At 44.9% G+C, this 16,088-nt stretch overlaps 1 protein-coding gene across 1 annotated transcript in view; it reads right to left on the minus strand.

The window, feature by feature from the left end:
• The window catches only part of LOC117508715 (unconventional myosin-VIIa-like), a 289,667-nt gene that overhangs the window by 178,280 nt on the left and 95,299 nt on the right, over positions 1–16,088 (minus strand). The window contains exon 11 of the mRNA XM_034168534.1: positions 14,576–14,652. Coding sequence (XP_034024425.1) covers positions 14,576–14,652 — 77 coding nt within the window. The remainder of the gene's footprint in view (positions 1–14,575; positions 14,653–16,088) is intronic.

Raw genomic sequence — 16,088 nt, forward strand, 5'->3', positions numbered from 1 at the left:
ACATTTTGTGCACCGCACACACACTGGAGAATTGCGCAAAATCAGCTGATTGCAATGTGCCTTACTGTGAGACATTCAATCGCTCCATGGTCAAGCTGCTGCAATTTTATTTACAAAAAGGTGGAGCAAAAAAAACTGCTGCACTGAAAAAGCTGTGTGAAGAAAATGGGACCTCCTTTGCGAAACTGGGCAAGTTTCATAATATCAGATGGTCTGCATGGAGGCATGAAACACTGATAAAAATATCAAGACTCTTGCCAGCCATTAAAATGCAACTGGATACGAGTGATAACAGTGACCTTCAGCATATCTGCACAGAGCGTTTTCAGTGCTTTCTGTCAAACATGCTTGACACTGGCAACATATTGAGGACCACATCCATTAGGTTTCAGAAGGAAAAGCTGACCACTGGAGAATGTAAAGATGAACTCATGGTGGCCATTGGACAGTTCACACTTCTGCTTGATGGTGAAGGTCACAGTGCACAGAGAGTTTCTAATGCTGATCCTGACAGAGACAAGACAAACTTACTCAGGGGGTTAATTGAAGAGTTTGAAGTCAGATATGATTCCCTCAAGTCATGTGATCATTTCTTAGTATTTGATCCTTCAACATGGCCTCAGGAAATGCAACAGCTCCACAATTTTGGAAACAAAACAGTTTGCAGCATTCTCAAGAAATATGAAGCTGCCTTGCAACTTGACAAAAACACCACTGTCACAGAATGGATGCGCTTAAAGCAGGCAGGAAAGTGCCTGGGAGCCTCTTCTGTATATGACTTGGTCCAAATAATAAATACAAGTAACCCAGATGCTTACTCCAACATCAACAAGGTGGTTAAGCTGTCTCTTACACTGCCTTTAAGAAGTGCAGGTTGTGAGGGGATGCTCACATCTCAACATAATAAAAACCAAGTACAGATCTCGTCTGTCACATGCTCGTCTCTCAGCCCTGATGCGCATACACCTGTCAAAGCAGACCACAGAGACATTTGACCCAAAGCAAGCTGGTGACCTATGGATGGAGACAGCTAATCGGAGGCTCAACCAAGGACGGGGAGATGCATCTGCAGCATCTTCATCATCTACCATGCAGGAAGCTGAAGCAGAGGAGGACAGTGAGGAAGACTGCACTTAAGACCACGCTACATATGGAGTGAGTACCAAACACCATCTCCTGGTACTCACCTGAGTAACTCTCTGAAAAAGTTATGTGCACCCCTAGATATAACCCTGAGTGGTCAGAAATATCTCTTTGGCCAATTCTGCAATTTGTAATTCTATTTAAATCCTTACTGTACATAAAGCAATAATCTATTCTTGAGTGCACACAATGGCGAGAGGAGTAAAAAGTGAACCCGGAGGTCTGACCATGCATAGAACACCATACATCAACAAGGCCCAAATCTGAAAGCATCTTCTTGATTCATTTCTCCAGAGTAGTAGATTTCCTTCTTATATTGGTCGTGTCCCTTTTGGGATTCAATAAAACATTGAAATCTCCTGCGCAAATTAAACAACCATGACATTCAGTGGCTATTAAGTTGAACAACCTCTTAAAAAAAGTGATATCACTTCCAGGGGGTGCATATACATTTAGCAGTGTGACATCCTTTTGATCAATTTTTCCTTTAACTAAAATATATCTGCCTTCTTTATCGCTTATTTCTGACTTAAATTCAAATTTAAGTTCGTTTGAGATTAAAATTGCAACTCCCCATTTTTTTCCGCTTCTGTGAGAGGAATAGAAAGTATTTGCAAAACCCTTTTTTCAATTTATCATGTTCTACATTGGATAAGTGGGTTTCTTGCCAATAAACTATATCTGCTTTTTCTTTTTTCATTTTGACCAAAAGCTTGCTCCTTTTAATAGGATTGTTCAGCCCATTAACATTCAGTGACAGTACAGTATATTGTTTAAGAGACATTTGTCAAGTTTTGAAAGTGCAATGCCATCCCAGACCTCAATGTAATAACAATAACAGTGAAAAAACATGAACATATCAAACAAAGAACCACAACACTGAACTGGACTTCCAATGAGAAGGATGTAGTGTTGTCCTTCGGTGTTGAGGGGGGATTGGCCACTAGGTGGGGCCCCTCGACCAGGTATGTATCCAGGGCAGGGTAGAGGGGATTAGAAGAAATAAAAATAAAAGAAAAACTATCAACTGAAGGTAGTAGTGCGGTGGTCTTCTGTCTATTTCCATCGGTACTAGCCAAAACCATAATTAAAATATTTAAATCAGGCTACCAATCCATATTTCTGAGCAGCCTTCACATAAAACCCACAGTGATCAGAATAATTTTACTTAATCATTCTCTGCTGTCTTCTTGTCTCCGGAATCCCTTAAGGTTTTCTCGCATGTTTTGGTGGAAGTCTCCGCATCGTAATGGCTGTGTTTCCCACGGAAAGAGATCCGTCAGCACGTCCTCAATCATCTGGACTTTGTTCGGCTCGGCCATGGTGATAACCCGGTCTTCAGTTATGCCCCTTTTCTTCAAGTCGTCACCGGCCTGAGCCGCGCTGTTGTAGAGGACACTTCCTGTTGCATAGAAGACTCGCATCTTACTGAGTGGCATCTGGAAATGGATCCCTCTCTCTTTCAAAGCTCTTTTAATAGGAATGTACTCTTTTCTTTTGCACGTCCTGTGCGTAATCATGGTAAAGTACACTTGCTTGCCATTGATACATATCATCTTTTTCCATGCTGCACGGAGCACCGCCTCTTTAACAGCAAAAGCGGATTATTATTGAGCGTGGTGGGGCACTTGCTGGTGGTTTTGCTCCCAAAGCACGGCGTGCGTGCTCAATTCCAAGATCGTTGCAGTAGGCAGGTAGGTCCACTCCCAGCTCATTCTTGATAAGGTTTTCAACATAAAGGTTGTGGACATCCCATCAGCGTTCTTGGGTATCCCGCATAGGCGAATGTTATTACGGCGTCCCCGTCCCTCTAGTTCTGATACCTTCTCCTGGAGAGCTAGCTGGCTTTGTAGAAGTTGTACAAACGTGTCTCCAATGTCCCATCGCTCTGTCAGGGCGAAGTCATCTTCAACTTGTTGCATGCGGTCGTCCACCGTTCTCATCCGTGTGTTTGTTTCTTCAAGTTTTTGGTTTATTTCCTTGAACAGTTCAGCTGTTTGTCTTTTCATATCCTCGCAAATTTCTGAGCGTAAATCTTCCAAATTCCTCTTTAGTCCTGCTTGGAGAGTAGATATTTCAGCCGTGAATACTTCTCTCATAGCCTCTTGAATCATGGCCATATTCATCGTGGGATCGCCATGTTGTTCATGTGCTAGCTCCATTACGTTAGCCAAGACTTCTTTCTCCATTTCCCGGTCAGGATTGTTTCGTAGCCCATATCCACCTTTCTTAGTCTTGTCCCCACTCATTCCCACTGCGATATGTCGAAGTTTTAATCAAGTTGAGTACTCTGGTCTGGGGGTATTATAAGGCTAGTTACCGCAGCTCAGTCTTTATGCGTCCATATTCTATCAGGCGCCACCGGACGTCCCGATATTATCCAAGGTTGTAGCTAGCGCAAACTTGCGTTACGGCCCATTACGCTTATTTTGGACCGTTACACTTATTTTCAATACAGCGTCTGTAATCAACCGTTTCTGCAGCGCGACTCCAGTTTGAAGTGTGAATCGAAGCAATGCTTTGATTCAATGGCTCGTGGGTCTTTGATTCACTGCTCTTCAGAAGCGGTAAGTCTGCTTCTTAACCCCTCTGAAAGCCATTAAAATATCATGAGTCACTTTTGTGTGGATTAAAGTCACTAACTGGGATTGTGGTCTTGTTGCAGTCGAGAAACGAGAATCGTCCTCCGTTCCGTTGTCACAGCTTGAAATGCTGCGTGGCTCTCTGTTGAGACAGAGTCCACTCGGAATTAATAACTTCAAAACGAATCGCCGCTTTAAATAAAATGACACCTCTTACAAACGTTGCAATACAGACAATACACTACAATCAAATAAAACGTTTTTTCCTCCCAAAATGAGATGTCTTGCATTCTTTATAAACCTGACCTGCAGCACATCTGCAAGAGCTCAGCTCATAGGTATGGAAATATTCATGCCAATAATAATGTCTGAAAGGAAATGCTTTTGACAAAAACTAACAGATTTTATTTCTGTTTATGTCCACAGATCAAGGATCCACCATGGAGAGTTTATTATGTCCAGAGTTTAAGGATCCAGTAACCAATTTCATATTTATTTACTTTAAGACTTACATTAAATTATGTCAGGAAAGTATTAAACTTACTCTGACACACACATTCCCAAATACTAGTGTTGAAAGTTACACGGATCTGCGCTGTTCCAGCTGTTGAGCTGAGGCGTCCTGCTGCAGCAGCTGCTGTTCAACGCAGCTCCTAAAACCATTACAATACATTTATATACATATTATATTTTTACACAATTATCCTTTATTGACTGAGTTTCATTCATGAAGTCAGTGGTGTGTGTACACATCTCTCTGTGTGGGTGTGACTGTGAGGGGCACAGTGCGCGGGTCATTATAATCTCATTATTTTAAGGTGCAAATTTAAAAAAATCTCCAGTCTTGTCGAACAATTTTAATCACTAACGACAAGTATTTTAACTAGACATTGGTCTAGCAGTGTAAAATATCAACTAGACGTAAGTGAAGAGTTAATGGTCCGTGTCATCGGGCAACACAGATACAGCAGGAGACATACAGCTGTTTATCATCCAAATATCACGGACAAAGTGACAAGAAGAACCAAAACCACTTACTTATGGCAGAAAATATTGTCTCCCTTGTTCCTCCGTTTGTGGCTTTGCCAACATGCGCAGCTTTCCGGCATATTTCACCTGCTTCTTGAACTTCTATGCACGCAAATCACTAACTTGCCCGGAATTAAAATGGCGACCACGCCTCCTTACTGACAGTATTTACATAATGGTTTTCATTATGCTGTTGTTCTTATTTTGAAAGTTCAATAAGTGGACTGTTATGTTAAACATGGTGCGAATTTACTGAACAAGTAGTAGACTTTTTGTTTGTTTTGTATATTGTTCTGTAAGCCACTTTTAATTACAAATTCATCCGCACACGCCTGAGTTTTCATTATCCTTCATTTGTTTGGCATTTTTCGTTGAAAATTTAGCAGGTGAACACTGGGTGTGTTTAAAACAATATTGTGGTGCTCTTAATTCATAATGTGAAGTAAAACAGAGCATGCCATGTAAAAGAAACAGTTTTATTTTTGCTTAATAAACTGTACTATGTGGTTGTCAGGTCTTGACTGTTTATGTATTCCGTTGCTGGGGTTTTGGATTGTTTTATTTTCTTCTTGCTTTGTATTTTTTTCCTGTGTTTTCTGGGTTTGTGAGGTTTTGTTGCTGGGGCCTGTCTGTGGTTCTTTCTCTCTCTCGGGCCACGCCCCTCTTCTGGTTCTTGCTGTGCACACCTGTGTGTGATTCATTGATTACCACCTGGGGCTTTATTAGCTCACAGCTTGTACCAGCTGTTTGCCAGTTTGTTGTGTCCTGTGCCTTCACACCAGCTCTTGTTCTTGTATCCTCTAGATCGGCCTGCTTCTGTGTTGACTCGACCTCCTGCCTCTTTATACCGACCTCGTTTTTGCCAGATGTTTTTGGTACTGCTGCTGTATTTTTTGGACTGCCTTCCCGTGCACCGACCGTTGCTTCCGTCCTCATTAAAGCGTATTTCCAAACAGAGCTGTGTAAGTGTGTCCTGCAATTGTCTCCTACCTCACCAGTCCGACAGAACAAACTGGCCAACGATAGAGACAGCAGACACAGACCCGTTCCACCTGGCAGTTCGCCACCACAGCCAGCAGCTCGCACAACAGGGGGACAAGCTAGATACGCTAAGCTCTGGGTTTAGTGAGCTTGTTACTCGCCAAGAGACCTTTATGGCATCCGTTAGCGATCAAATGAACAAACTACTGTCCCGCCTCGATCATTAGGCTACGTCGGATGCAGCCACTGGCAATCCCAGCCAACCACTGGGGCTGCCAGCTGTTTCGTCAGCCACCGTTCCGGCGCCAGTTGTGTGGAACCAGCTGTCACGTCCAGAACGTTTTTCAGGCGACTCAGGAGACGTCCAACCGTTCCTCACCCAATGTGAATTACACTTTGAACTCATGGCCTCAATGTTTCCGACTGACAGATCCAAGATAGCTTACATCATCACTCACCTTTCCTGTTGAGCAGCAGCCTGGGCCACAGCCGAGTGGGGGCGTCAATCACCCGCCTGTGCTTCGCTCCCGGCGTTCTCAAGAGCCCTCGAGCAGGTTTTTCAGCACACAGCCCCGGGACATGAAGCAGCAAGATCCCTCCTCAAACTGAAACAAGGAAGCCGCCGAGTCGCAGATTACGCTGTAGACTTCCGGATCCTGGCGGCGAAAAGCGAATGGAACCCGGCTGCACTCCACGACGCGTTTTTCCAGGGTTTGTCTGCAGACATCCAAAACCAGCTCGTGGCCGTAGACTTGCCGGAAGAGTTAGATGATCTGATTTCGCTCGCGATCCGCACAAATCGCCGCCTACAAGACCGTCCTCGCCGTGGGAATCGCCATCCAGACTACTCCTCCAACACGCCTCCTGCCCGTTCCACCTCTTCCTTCCAAGCCCGGCTTGAGTCTTCCCAGCACAGCACTGAGGAGCCAATGCAGCTCGGGCGCATGCACCTCACTCCCGTTGAGCGACAGCGACGCCGAGTGGACGGCCTCTGTTTTTACCGTGGTCAAGCAGGACATTTGATAGCCGATTGTCAAGCCAGGGGTGCCACCAAGCGGTCAAAGGCTGAATTGCGGGTGAGTCAAAATTCCATCTCCACTGTTTCTACACATAATATAATTCCAGCCAAATTAACGCCTGACCATACCTCCATATCCGTGTTGGCTTTTACTGATTCTGGCTCTGACGCCAACCTGATTCTCTCTTCTCTTGCCAGGTACCTGCGTCTGAAAGTATATAGGATCACTCAGCCTCTGGTGGTACGTGCTGTGGACGGTCAAGTCCTGGGCAAAATCACACATCGTACTCAGTCTGTCAAATTACTGATTTCCCATACACATTCAGAGTCAATCAGTTTTCATGTGTTGGATAACATGACTCACTCGCTAATCTTGGGGCATCCCTGGCTGCAAAGGCACAGCCCGAATTTAGATTGGATCAAGGGCGAGATCACGTCCTGGGGTCCAGCCTGTAGCTACTCATGCCTGCCTAAACCCGAACGTTCTCCACAGGGCACTAATACTGATCTCGTGGGGGTACCCGAATGTTACCACGATCTAGCTGCTGTATTCAGTAAGGTAAGAGCCAAGTCCTTACCTCCGCATCGCAAATATGATTGTGCCATAGAACTCCTCCCCGGGGCGAGTCTGCCACGGGGAAAACTCTTTTCTCTGTCGGCACCTGAACGCCACGCAATGAATGATTACATACGGGAATCACTGGCAGCAGGACTAATTCGTCCCTCTTCCTCTCCTGCACGGGCGGGGTTCTTTTTTGTTGAAAAGAAGGACAAGACGCTTCGTCCCTGTATCGATTACCGAGGTCTAAATGACGTCACCGTTAAGAACCATTATCCGTTGCCACTCATCTCCTCTGCATTCGAGTTGTTGGAGGGAGCCACAGTTCTCACTAAGCTTGACTTGCGTAATGCTTATCATTTAGTCCGAATAAGACAAGGAGATGAGTTGAAAACAGCTTTTAACACCCCGACCGGTCATTATGAATATTTAGTCATGCCTTTTGGTCTCACCAACGCTCCCGCCGTCTTTCAGAATTTAGTGAATGATGTGCTATGTAACTACCTGAATAAGTTTGTTTTCGTTTATCTGGACGATATACTCATTTTCTCTCGGGATCTAGCTGCACACCATGATCACGTACACACCGTTTTACGAACCCTCCTTAATAACGGGCTCTTTGTGAAAGCAGAGAAATGTGAGTTCCACAGATCCACAATCTCCTTCTTGGGCTTCATTATTTCACAGGGTGAGATAAGGATGGATCCGGGGAAAGTGGCAGCGGTGCAGGATTGGCCAGTACCCGTAACCCGTAAAGAGGTTCAACGTTTTTAGGGTTCGCCAATTTCTATCGGAAGTTCATTCGGAATTTCAGTACAGTAGCAGCGCCACTGCATGCGGTCACCTCGTCCATGCGTCCATTCACCTCGACCCCGAAATGCGAGAAAGCATTCAAGACCTTAAAACATCGCTTTACCGCGGCCCTCGTGCTTCTCCTCCCTGACCCTGTTCGGCAGTTCGTGGTGGAAGTCGATGCCTCCAATATTGGGGTGGGGGCAGTGCTTTCGCAGCGTAACCCCACAGACAATAGGTTGCATCCGTGCGCCTACTTGTCTAAAAAACTGTCGCCGGCGGAACGGAATTACGGCATCGGCGACCGCGAACTGTTGGCGGTCAAAGTGGCCTTAGAGGAGTGGCAGCACTGGTTGGAGAGGGCACGGGTACCATTCATTGTGTATACGGATCACAAGAACCTTGAGTACCTCCGGGCAGCTAAACGTCTAAACTCCCGTCAGGCCAGGTGGGCTATTTTCTTTAGCCGATTTAATTTTACGTTGTCCTATCGACCAGGCTCCAAAAACGGGAAACCAGATGCATTATCCCGTCAGGGGGATTCAGATGACGCACCCGCTGATCCCGACACCATACTACCCGAGTCCTGTTTTGTGTCCACACTTACTTGGGACATTGAGTCAAGGGTTAAATCGGCATTAGGTATGGATCCCACTCCCGCAGGGTGTCCACCAGGTCGTCTTTATGTTCCCGCTGCGCTTCGGGGTGAAGTAATTCGATGGTGTCATGATAGCCGGTTATTCTGCCATCCAGGGATCAAGAAGAAAATCTCCGTGATACAGCAGCGGTTTTGGTGGATAGGACTTGTCAGGGATGTGACGGAATATGTGAACGCCTGTCAGGTATGCGCTACGCAAAAATCTGGCAACCGTTCACCTGCAGGTGCACTATTACCGTTACCGGTTCCTACCCATCCATGGTCGCACATCACTTTGGACTTTGTTAGTGGTCTCCCACCCTCAAAGGGTAACACAGTGATTTTAACAGTTGTCGATCGCCTGTCCAGGAGACGGCAGTAGTCATGTTAACACATATTTTCAAATTACATGGATTGCCACAGGATGTTGTGTCTGACCGGGGTCCACAGTTTGTGTCACATTTCTGGAGGGAGTTCTGCCGCCGTCTCGGGGTCATGTCATGTTTAACCTCGGGCTAACATCCGCAAGCCAATGGGCTGTCGGAGCGGCTTAACCAGGAGTTAGAAAAGGGTCTCCGCATCCTCGCTTCACAACATCCTGCGTCCTAAGGTTTGGTTGTCGACCACTCGTCACTTGACCCTACGAGGGGTTCCCAAAAAGCTGACTCCCGGGTTCGTTGGTCCCTTCTCGGTGTCTAGGGTTGTTAATCCTGTTTCTGTGCGTCTCCGCCTTCCCCGGTCCATGCGCGTCCATCCCACTTTCCACGTTAGACAGGTCAAGCCGGTCCAATCTAGTTCGCTGTGCCCTCCTGCCGGTCCCCCTCCCACGCCCGGTTCGTGGATGGTGGCCCGGTTTACGCCGTGCGTCGCCTTTTGGCCTCTCGCCGTTGTGGGCGTGGTTTCCAGTATCTGGTTGATTGGGCAGGTTATGGCCCCGAGGAGCGGTCTTGGGTTCCCTCCCGGTTTGTTTTGGACCCTGGTCTCATTCGGGCCTTACATGCGGCTCATCCCTCCTCTCCTGGGCCGTTGGGGGTCGGCCGTGGGGGCGGGGGTACTGTCAGGTCTTGACTGTTTATGTATTCCGTTGCTGGGGTTTTGGATTGTTTTATTTTCTTCTTGCTTTTGTATTTTTTTTCTGTGTTTTCTGGGTTTGTGAGGTTTTGTTGCTGGGGACTGTCTGTGGTTCTTTCTCTCTCTCGGGCCACGCCCCTCTTCTGGTTCTTGCTGTGCACACCTGTGTGTGATTCATTGATTACCACCTGGGGCTTTATTAGCTCACAGCTTGTACCAGCTGTTTGTTGCGCCCTGTGCCTTCATACCAGCTCTTATTCTTGTATCCTCTAGATCGGCCTGCTTCTGTGTTGACTCGACCTCCTGCCTCTTTATACCGACCTCGTTTTTGCCTGATGTTTTCGGTACTGCGGCTGTATTTTTTGGACTGCCTTCCCGTGCACCAACCATTGCTTCTGTCCTCATTAAAGCGTATTTCCAAACAGAGCTGTGTAAGTGTGTCCTGCAATTGTCTCCTACCTTACCAGCCCGACAGTGGTCAAGACTATTTATATTTAGTTTCTTTTGTCTGTATTAGCATATTTGATATTGGAGTAATCCAGAAGTAATTGAAAGTAATCACATTACTTTAATATTATGGTACTTGGATTACGTTACTGATTACATTTTTCAACAGGTAACTAGTAACTGTATTGGAATACATTTTAAAGTAACCCTCCCAACCCTGGATGGCACCATGTGTTTCTTCAAACCTGGATGTACCTTTCAGCATTGATGGTGCCATCACAGATGTGTAAGTTGTCCATGCCATGGGCACTAACACACCCCCATGCCATCACAGATGTTGGCTTTTGAACTTTGCGCTGGTAACAATCTGGTCCATGATTTCCAAAAAACAATTTGAAATGTGAACTCATCAAACCACAGCACACCTTAACAGCTTGGGACTCCGACGAGGGTGGTCGCATCTCCTCCACTCTCCCTCATCTCTCTGCCTTTACCCTTCAAGTCCCTACTTCACCAGACTGTGAATTCTTCAAAACTATATTGGATTCTGGATCTATTGGACTACTACTGGATTAACCATGGAATTGATCAGCTGGTCTCCGAATGCTATTGACACAATTGTTTGTACAAGATGGTCAGGACCGGGGGATCCTACCTGCCCAGATGGAACATATCCTTCGGCTATGTCCTCGACTCCTGGGGGTCTTGGCGTGTTGCATGCTTGGCGCCTTTCTCTGCTGAGGACGTCGAGGATTTATTCATTTTTGGTCTCATGGCAGCAGGGCTGGTACTTTTTGGCTTATGTGCTGCCCTGCTCTACCGGAAAATTGCCAAGACGGCGGCATCAAGAACCACGGACCCTCGCTTGTCCGTCATGATTAACAAGGTTGGCAAGACAGTGCATTCTCAGACTGTGTTGACTCTTGAACTCAGACGCAAATTGGATGACACCTTGGAGCTGATGCGTGCCTTGTAGTTGAAGCCGAAGGATTCGGAGGCCGGTAAATATTCTTAATTCATAATTGGGAATATTCTAAATTCATAATTGGGATTTGGCTGTTCAAGTGGAACTGTTAAAAGTGTTTTTCACTGCTCAGCTACAACACTCCAGGCTTATCTAGCCTCAAGGACAAATTGCCCACTGTTTACCTCCAGAGGAATTTATTCAGGCCTTGGTGAGATTATTTGGCTCCATTCTTATCTCAACCCACAAAGACAATAAACTGACAGACTTACACATGGACTGAAGCACGCTCCAGCTTTTCCCTTTCACCTCCCTTCCTGCACTCCCCCCCCCCGCGGCAGGCCCCCGTTCTTCCCAAGCCCATTCTTCCCAAGCTGGCAGGCGGCGTGACTCCAGTCGCAGCAGCTACCACACACTCACATTGCCTCAATTTAGTAGAGAAGCTTGAATCTTCGACTGGACTGGGTTGATTGATGCAAGGACGTTTTGCTTCAAATCGCAGAAGCTTCCTCAGCTAAAATTCTTGCTCTGGTGGTCTGACTTCTGTCTTGACTCTTGTAGAAAAGAATAATCAAGAAGTCACAAAAGCTGGAGTTTTAAACCTAACCAGACCCCTCCTAGGTTTAAAACTCCAGCTTTTGTGACTTCTTGATTATTCTTCTCTACAAGAGTCAAGACAGAAGTCAGACTTCAGTCAGAATTTTAGCTGAGGAAGCTTCTGCGATTTGAAGCGAAACGTCCTCACGTCAAGCAACCCAGTCCAGTCGAAGATTCAAGCTTCTCTACCATGGAAACCACCTGGACAACTGAGAGCCTACACAGAAACATTGCCTCAATTTGGAAAACGGACTGTTTCAAGTTTAGTGCACATAAACAATGTCAAATGTATATGTGTTGTCTTAATTCTGATGTGTGAAATTATTACGGTAAACAAGTAATAATTGTGGATTAATTGCGGTTTGTCTGTGGAATGTGAGTGTGGCAATCTCGTTGTTGTAATGACAATGATAATAAAGCTATCCATCCATCCATCCACCTTTCCACTTTGCGTCTGTCCATTTCAAATGAACTCTGGCCCAGAGAAGGTGGCCGCGTTTCTGGATGTTGTTGATGTATGGCTTTCTCTTTGCATGGTGGAGTTTTAACTTGCACTTGTAGATATAGCGACAAACTATGTTAACTGACAATGGTTTTCTAAAGTGTTCCTGAGCCCACGCGGTAAGATCCTTTACACAATGATGTCGGTTTTTAATGCAGTGCCGCCTGAGGGATCGAAGGTCAGGGGCATTCTATGCTGGTTTTCGGCCTTGGTGCTTACGTGTGGAAAGTTCTCCAGATTCTGTACTGTAGATGATGGAATCCCTAAATTCCTTGCAATTGAACGTAGACAAACATTGTTCTTAAATTGTTGGACTATTTTTTCATGCAGTTGTTCACAAAGTGGTGATCCTCACCCATTCTTTGCTTGTGAATGGCTGAGCCTTTTGGGGATGCTCCTTTTATACCCAATCATGACACTCACCTGTTTCCAATTAACCTGTTCACCTGTGGAATGTTCCAAACAGGTGTTCTTTGAGCATTCATCAAATTTCCCAGTCTTTTTTTGCTCCTGTCCCAGTTTTTTTGAAATGTGTTACAGGCATCTATTTCAAAATGAGCAAATATTTGCACAAAAAGTTTATCAGTTTGAATATTAAATATATTGTCTTTTTGGTGTATTCAACTGAATATAGGTTGAAGAGGATTTTCAAATAATTGTATTCTGTTTTTATTTACATTTCACATAACGTCCCAACTTCACTGGAATTGGGGTTGTAGTACAGATGTCATAAAGATGTTTATTGGCCGTTACAGGTCTTTCATAAAACATCAGAACTGCAATGTCTGTTATATCTTCTCATGCGTTTTTCTTAACTGCAGATATAACTTAATAAGGACAACGACTTTGTTGTGCCGATGTCGCGCGCCATTTATTTCTGAACACACAACACTCTGCTGATGGTACACTGCATGGCACCAGCTATTTATACTTCCTGTCCATTGGGGGCAGCATCAGGTTCAACCACATATGTACACAAATATATGGTGTATCTAAATACACAACACTGCCAAAATAAAATGACAACAAATAGGCTGATTGCTGTTAAACCTGAAAGAACACCAAAGACATAGTTGTCACAATGGAGAATTCTCCCAATCCATTAAAAGGACAGAGCACAGGGATAATTTCCATCATCCAAAGAATAACCTATGCAGTTCTGAACACTGTCTCTGGTGTTTGTCAAAGGTTTTTTGCATGTGTGTCATCTCCTAGGAAAGGCAAGAGTACAACTGCTGTTCCAAATTGGAACCTTTGGGAAATAATTTGCTGCCTTTAGGAAGAATCATGATATGGTTATGACTGTAAGATAGCTTATTTTCATGAACTTTTGTGTGAACCCTAACCCCAACCAAGTGACATGCCTTTGTGGCTCTTGCTGGGATTCAAACACTAAACTCCTTACTCAGAGTTCCAACACTCAGCCAAAGGAGATTCCCCCCAAGCCAAGCTAGTATACTTATCTCCTGACCATTTTTTACTTTTTCCTGAACTCGCAGGTGCACATAAGCATGAAGAACCTTTACATATGGCTATGTGGTCAGCGATGCCAATTTCAAACTAAGGGACATGTCTTTGTAGCTTCTGGTGGGATTGGAACATCAGAGTTCTTAATCATCAGGTCAAAGCTCGACCGGGTCAGGCAAAGGGGGATCCCCAAGAGGGAACATGTTTCAATCTGGATTTCAACTTGCTGCAAGGTCTTCAAAGAACAATTCAGGTTCCAGTCCTGCCTTCAGAAAATGAAAGCCACAGCCAGATATGAAGAGTCTGGGAAACGTCCAGTGTTCAGTTCTGCCAAAATGTCACAAGAGCAAAGGAAGAGCTCAGTACTTCAAAGCACAGTCCAGGATCCAATCATGCTGCTAGAAGGTGAAAAAGAGATTCAGCGCTGACCTGTTTGGAGGACAGTTCAGGGTCCTACTTTGCATTTTTGTTTTAGCATGTGGAGCTAGTGTTTCCTGTGAAGGGCTTTTTTTTTTCCACACAAAAAAGTATGTGCATTTTGTGTCTGAGACTTTCCTTTTTTTTGTCGAACAATTGTATGATTTAATGCAGGATTATTAATTAATGAGATGGATGTTATCTCTCTATCTTTGTTTTCACGCTTTAACAGAAATTTTTCATTGTTCTTGCCAAGCAAATCCACCCACCTCTTTCCCAATAACCACCAGGATAGGCAACAGTTCCCTGGGACCCTTTTTTGGAAAAAGCAGGTATGTGTCTGTGTGTGTGTGTGTGTGCGGGTGTTACCTCTAGCAGTGAAGCAGCAGTGGTGAGGTGATTACTACGGACGACCTCGCAGGCATCCAGGTTGTCATACGTACGAGCTGAGAAGTCAAAGGTCACATTTTAAACCTAGGTTGTTGAGTAAGACACTGTGTGCATATGGATATTTGTCCTCTTCCCATTGCTCATAAAAACAGCAAACAAGAACACAAATTTTGACAATTTGCTGTTCTTGTCCTTGTTTCTAGCTGTTATCCCTTTATGACCAGTGGGTGCTGCTGAGCAATTGCCACTCACATGACATACCCAAAATAACCAAAATAAAGCGTATTGCTCTTGAACATTTGATAAATTAGTTATTTACTTTGCATGAACTGACAAAAAACAAAAAAACAAAAAACAAAATTTTAAGAAAATGACATCAATTTTAAACATTTTCACACTCAATGAAGAAAGCATTACAGTATTTCAGTAAATGAGGATTTATATGTTATACATTTTTTGAAAATCTGTAATTCCAGAAATATTTGGAATTATGAAGCAAACCAGAAAAAATATCAAACGTTGTGCTATTTGGCATAAAATGTACATGGTGTCCACAAATCTGCTTTATGATAGAGAATTAAACTGTGGATCATCTCTGTTCACGAACCCTTCACTCTAACCTTTAGGGCCCCTTCACACATAGTGCGAAGTTTGGTCCAAGTGCGCACGAAGTGCGTGTGAAGCAGGAATCGTGTGCAAAACGTGTAAAATCATTCCTGCCTCGAATGCCTCGTAGACCTGTTGCTAAAACTATTTGCGCAGACCAGTGGCTGAAACACAAAGTGTGCGCTGTGCGAACGCATTGATCCCCCTCGCGGCAGGTGTCAGCCAAATTCCAGCTGACACGCACGAACATCCAACACCGCTCGTTTAGCACTTAGAAAATGTCTGGCCATTCACACTCTTGGCATGACAACAGTCTGCAGACAATCACTGTCGTGCTGGCAATGAAATTTGTTGGCGTGTGCGCTGAACTGACAGGAGGTGTGTCCGCCCACTGAAGCAGCTGTGGAGATCTGTCATTCTGGACATCCCAGCTGTACAACACGTATTGTGTTTGGACAGACATGGACTAACAACTGTTCACTGTGATGTGCATATGTCTGTTTGCTGTCATCATGTGGACATAAATAAAGTGAGCTCCCTCGCTGCAGCCCATTGACAGGTTGCCCCCAGGTTGAAATGGACCGTCAGATCATAACACGCAGCGGGCGATGTGACTTTCACATCACCCACGTGAGCTTTGTTCTAAACGAACAGACGAACAAACGGATCATATTTGTATTGCCCGCTTGATAAGAGGGATTCAATATAAAATGCTGTGTTTTGTATGGTGTATGGTTTTATTTTTTTAAATACGTCCATCTCTTTACTGATTTCAGGCATTTTACCCGCACCATTTACAGACCAGCGACGGTAGCTCAGTACTAAAGTTTTGGGCTGACAATCAGTAAAGTGCAGGTATGAATCCTGTGGTGGTATGTTTTTTATT

Source organism: Thalassophryne amazonica, chromosome 4 (genome assembly GCF_902500255.1).
Source record: "Thalassophryne amazonica chromosome 4, fThaAma1.1, whole genome shotgun sequence".
In the NCBI taxonomy this organism is placed as follows: domain Eukaryota; kingdom Metazoa; phylum Chordata; class Actinopteri; order Batrachoidiformes; family Batrachoididae; genus Thalassophryne; species Thalassophryne amazonica.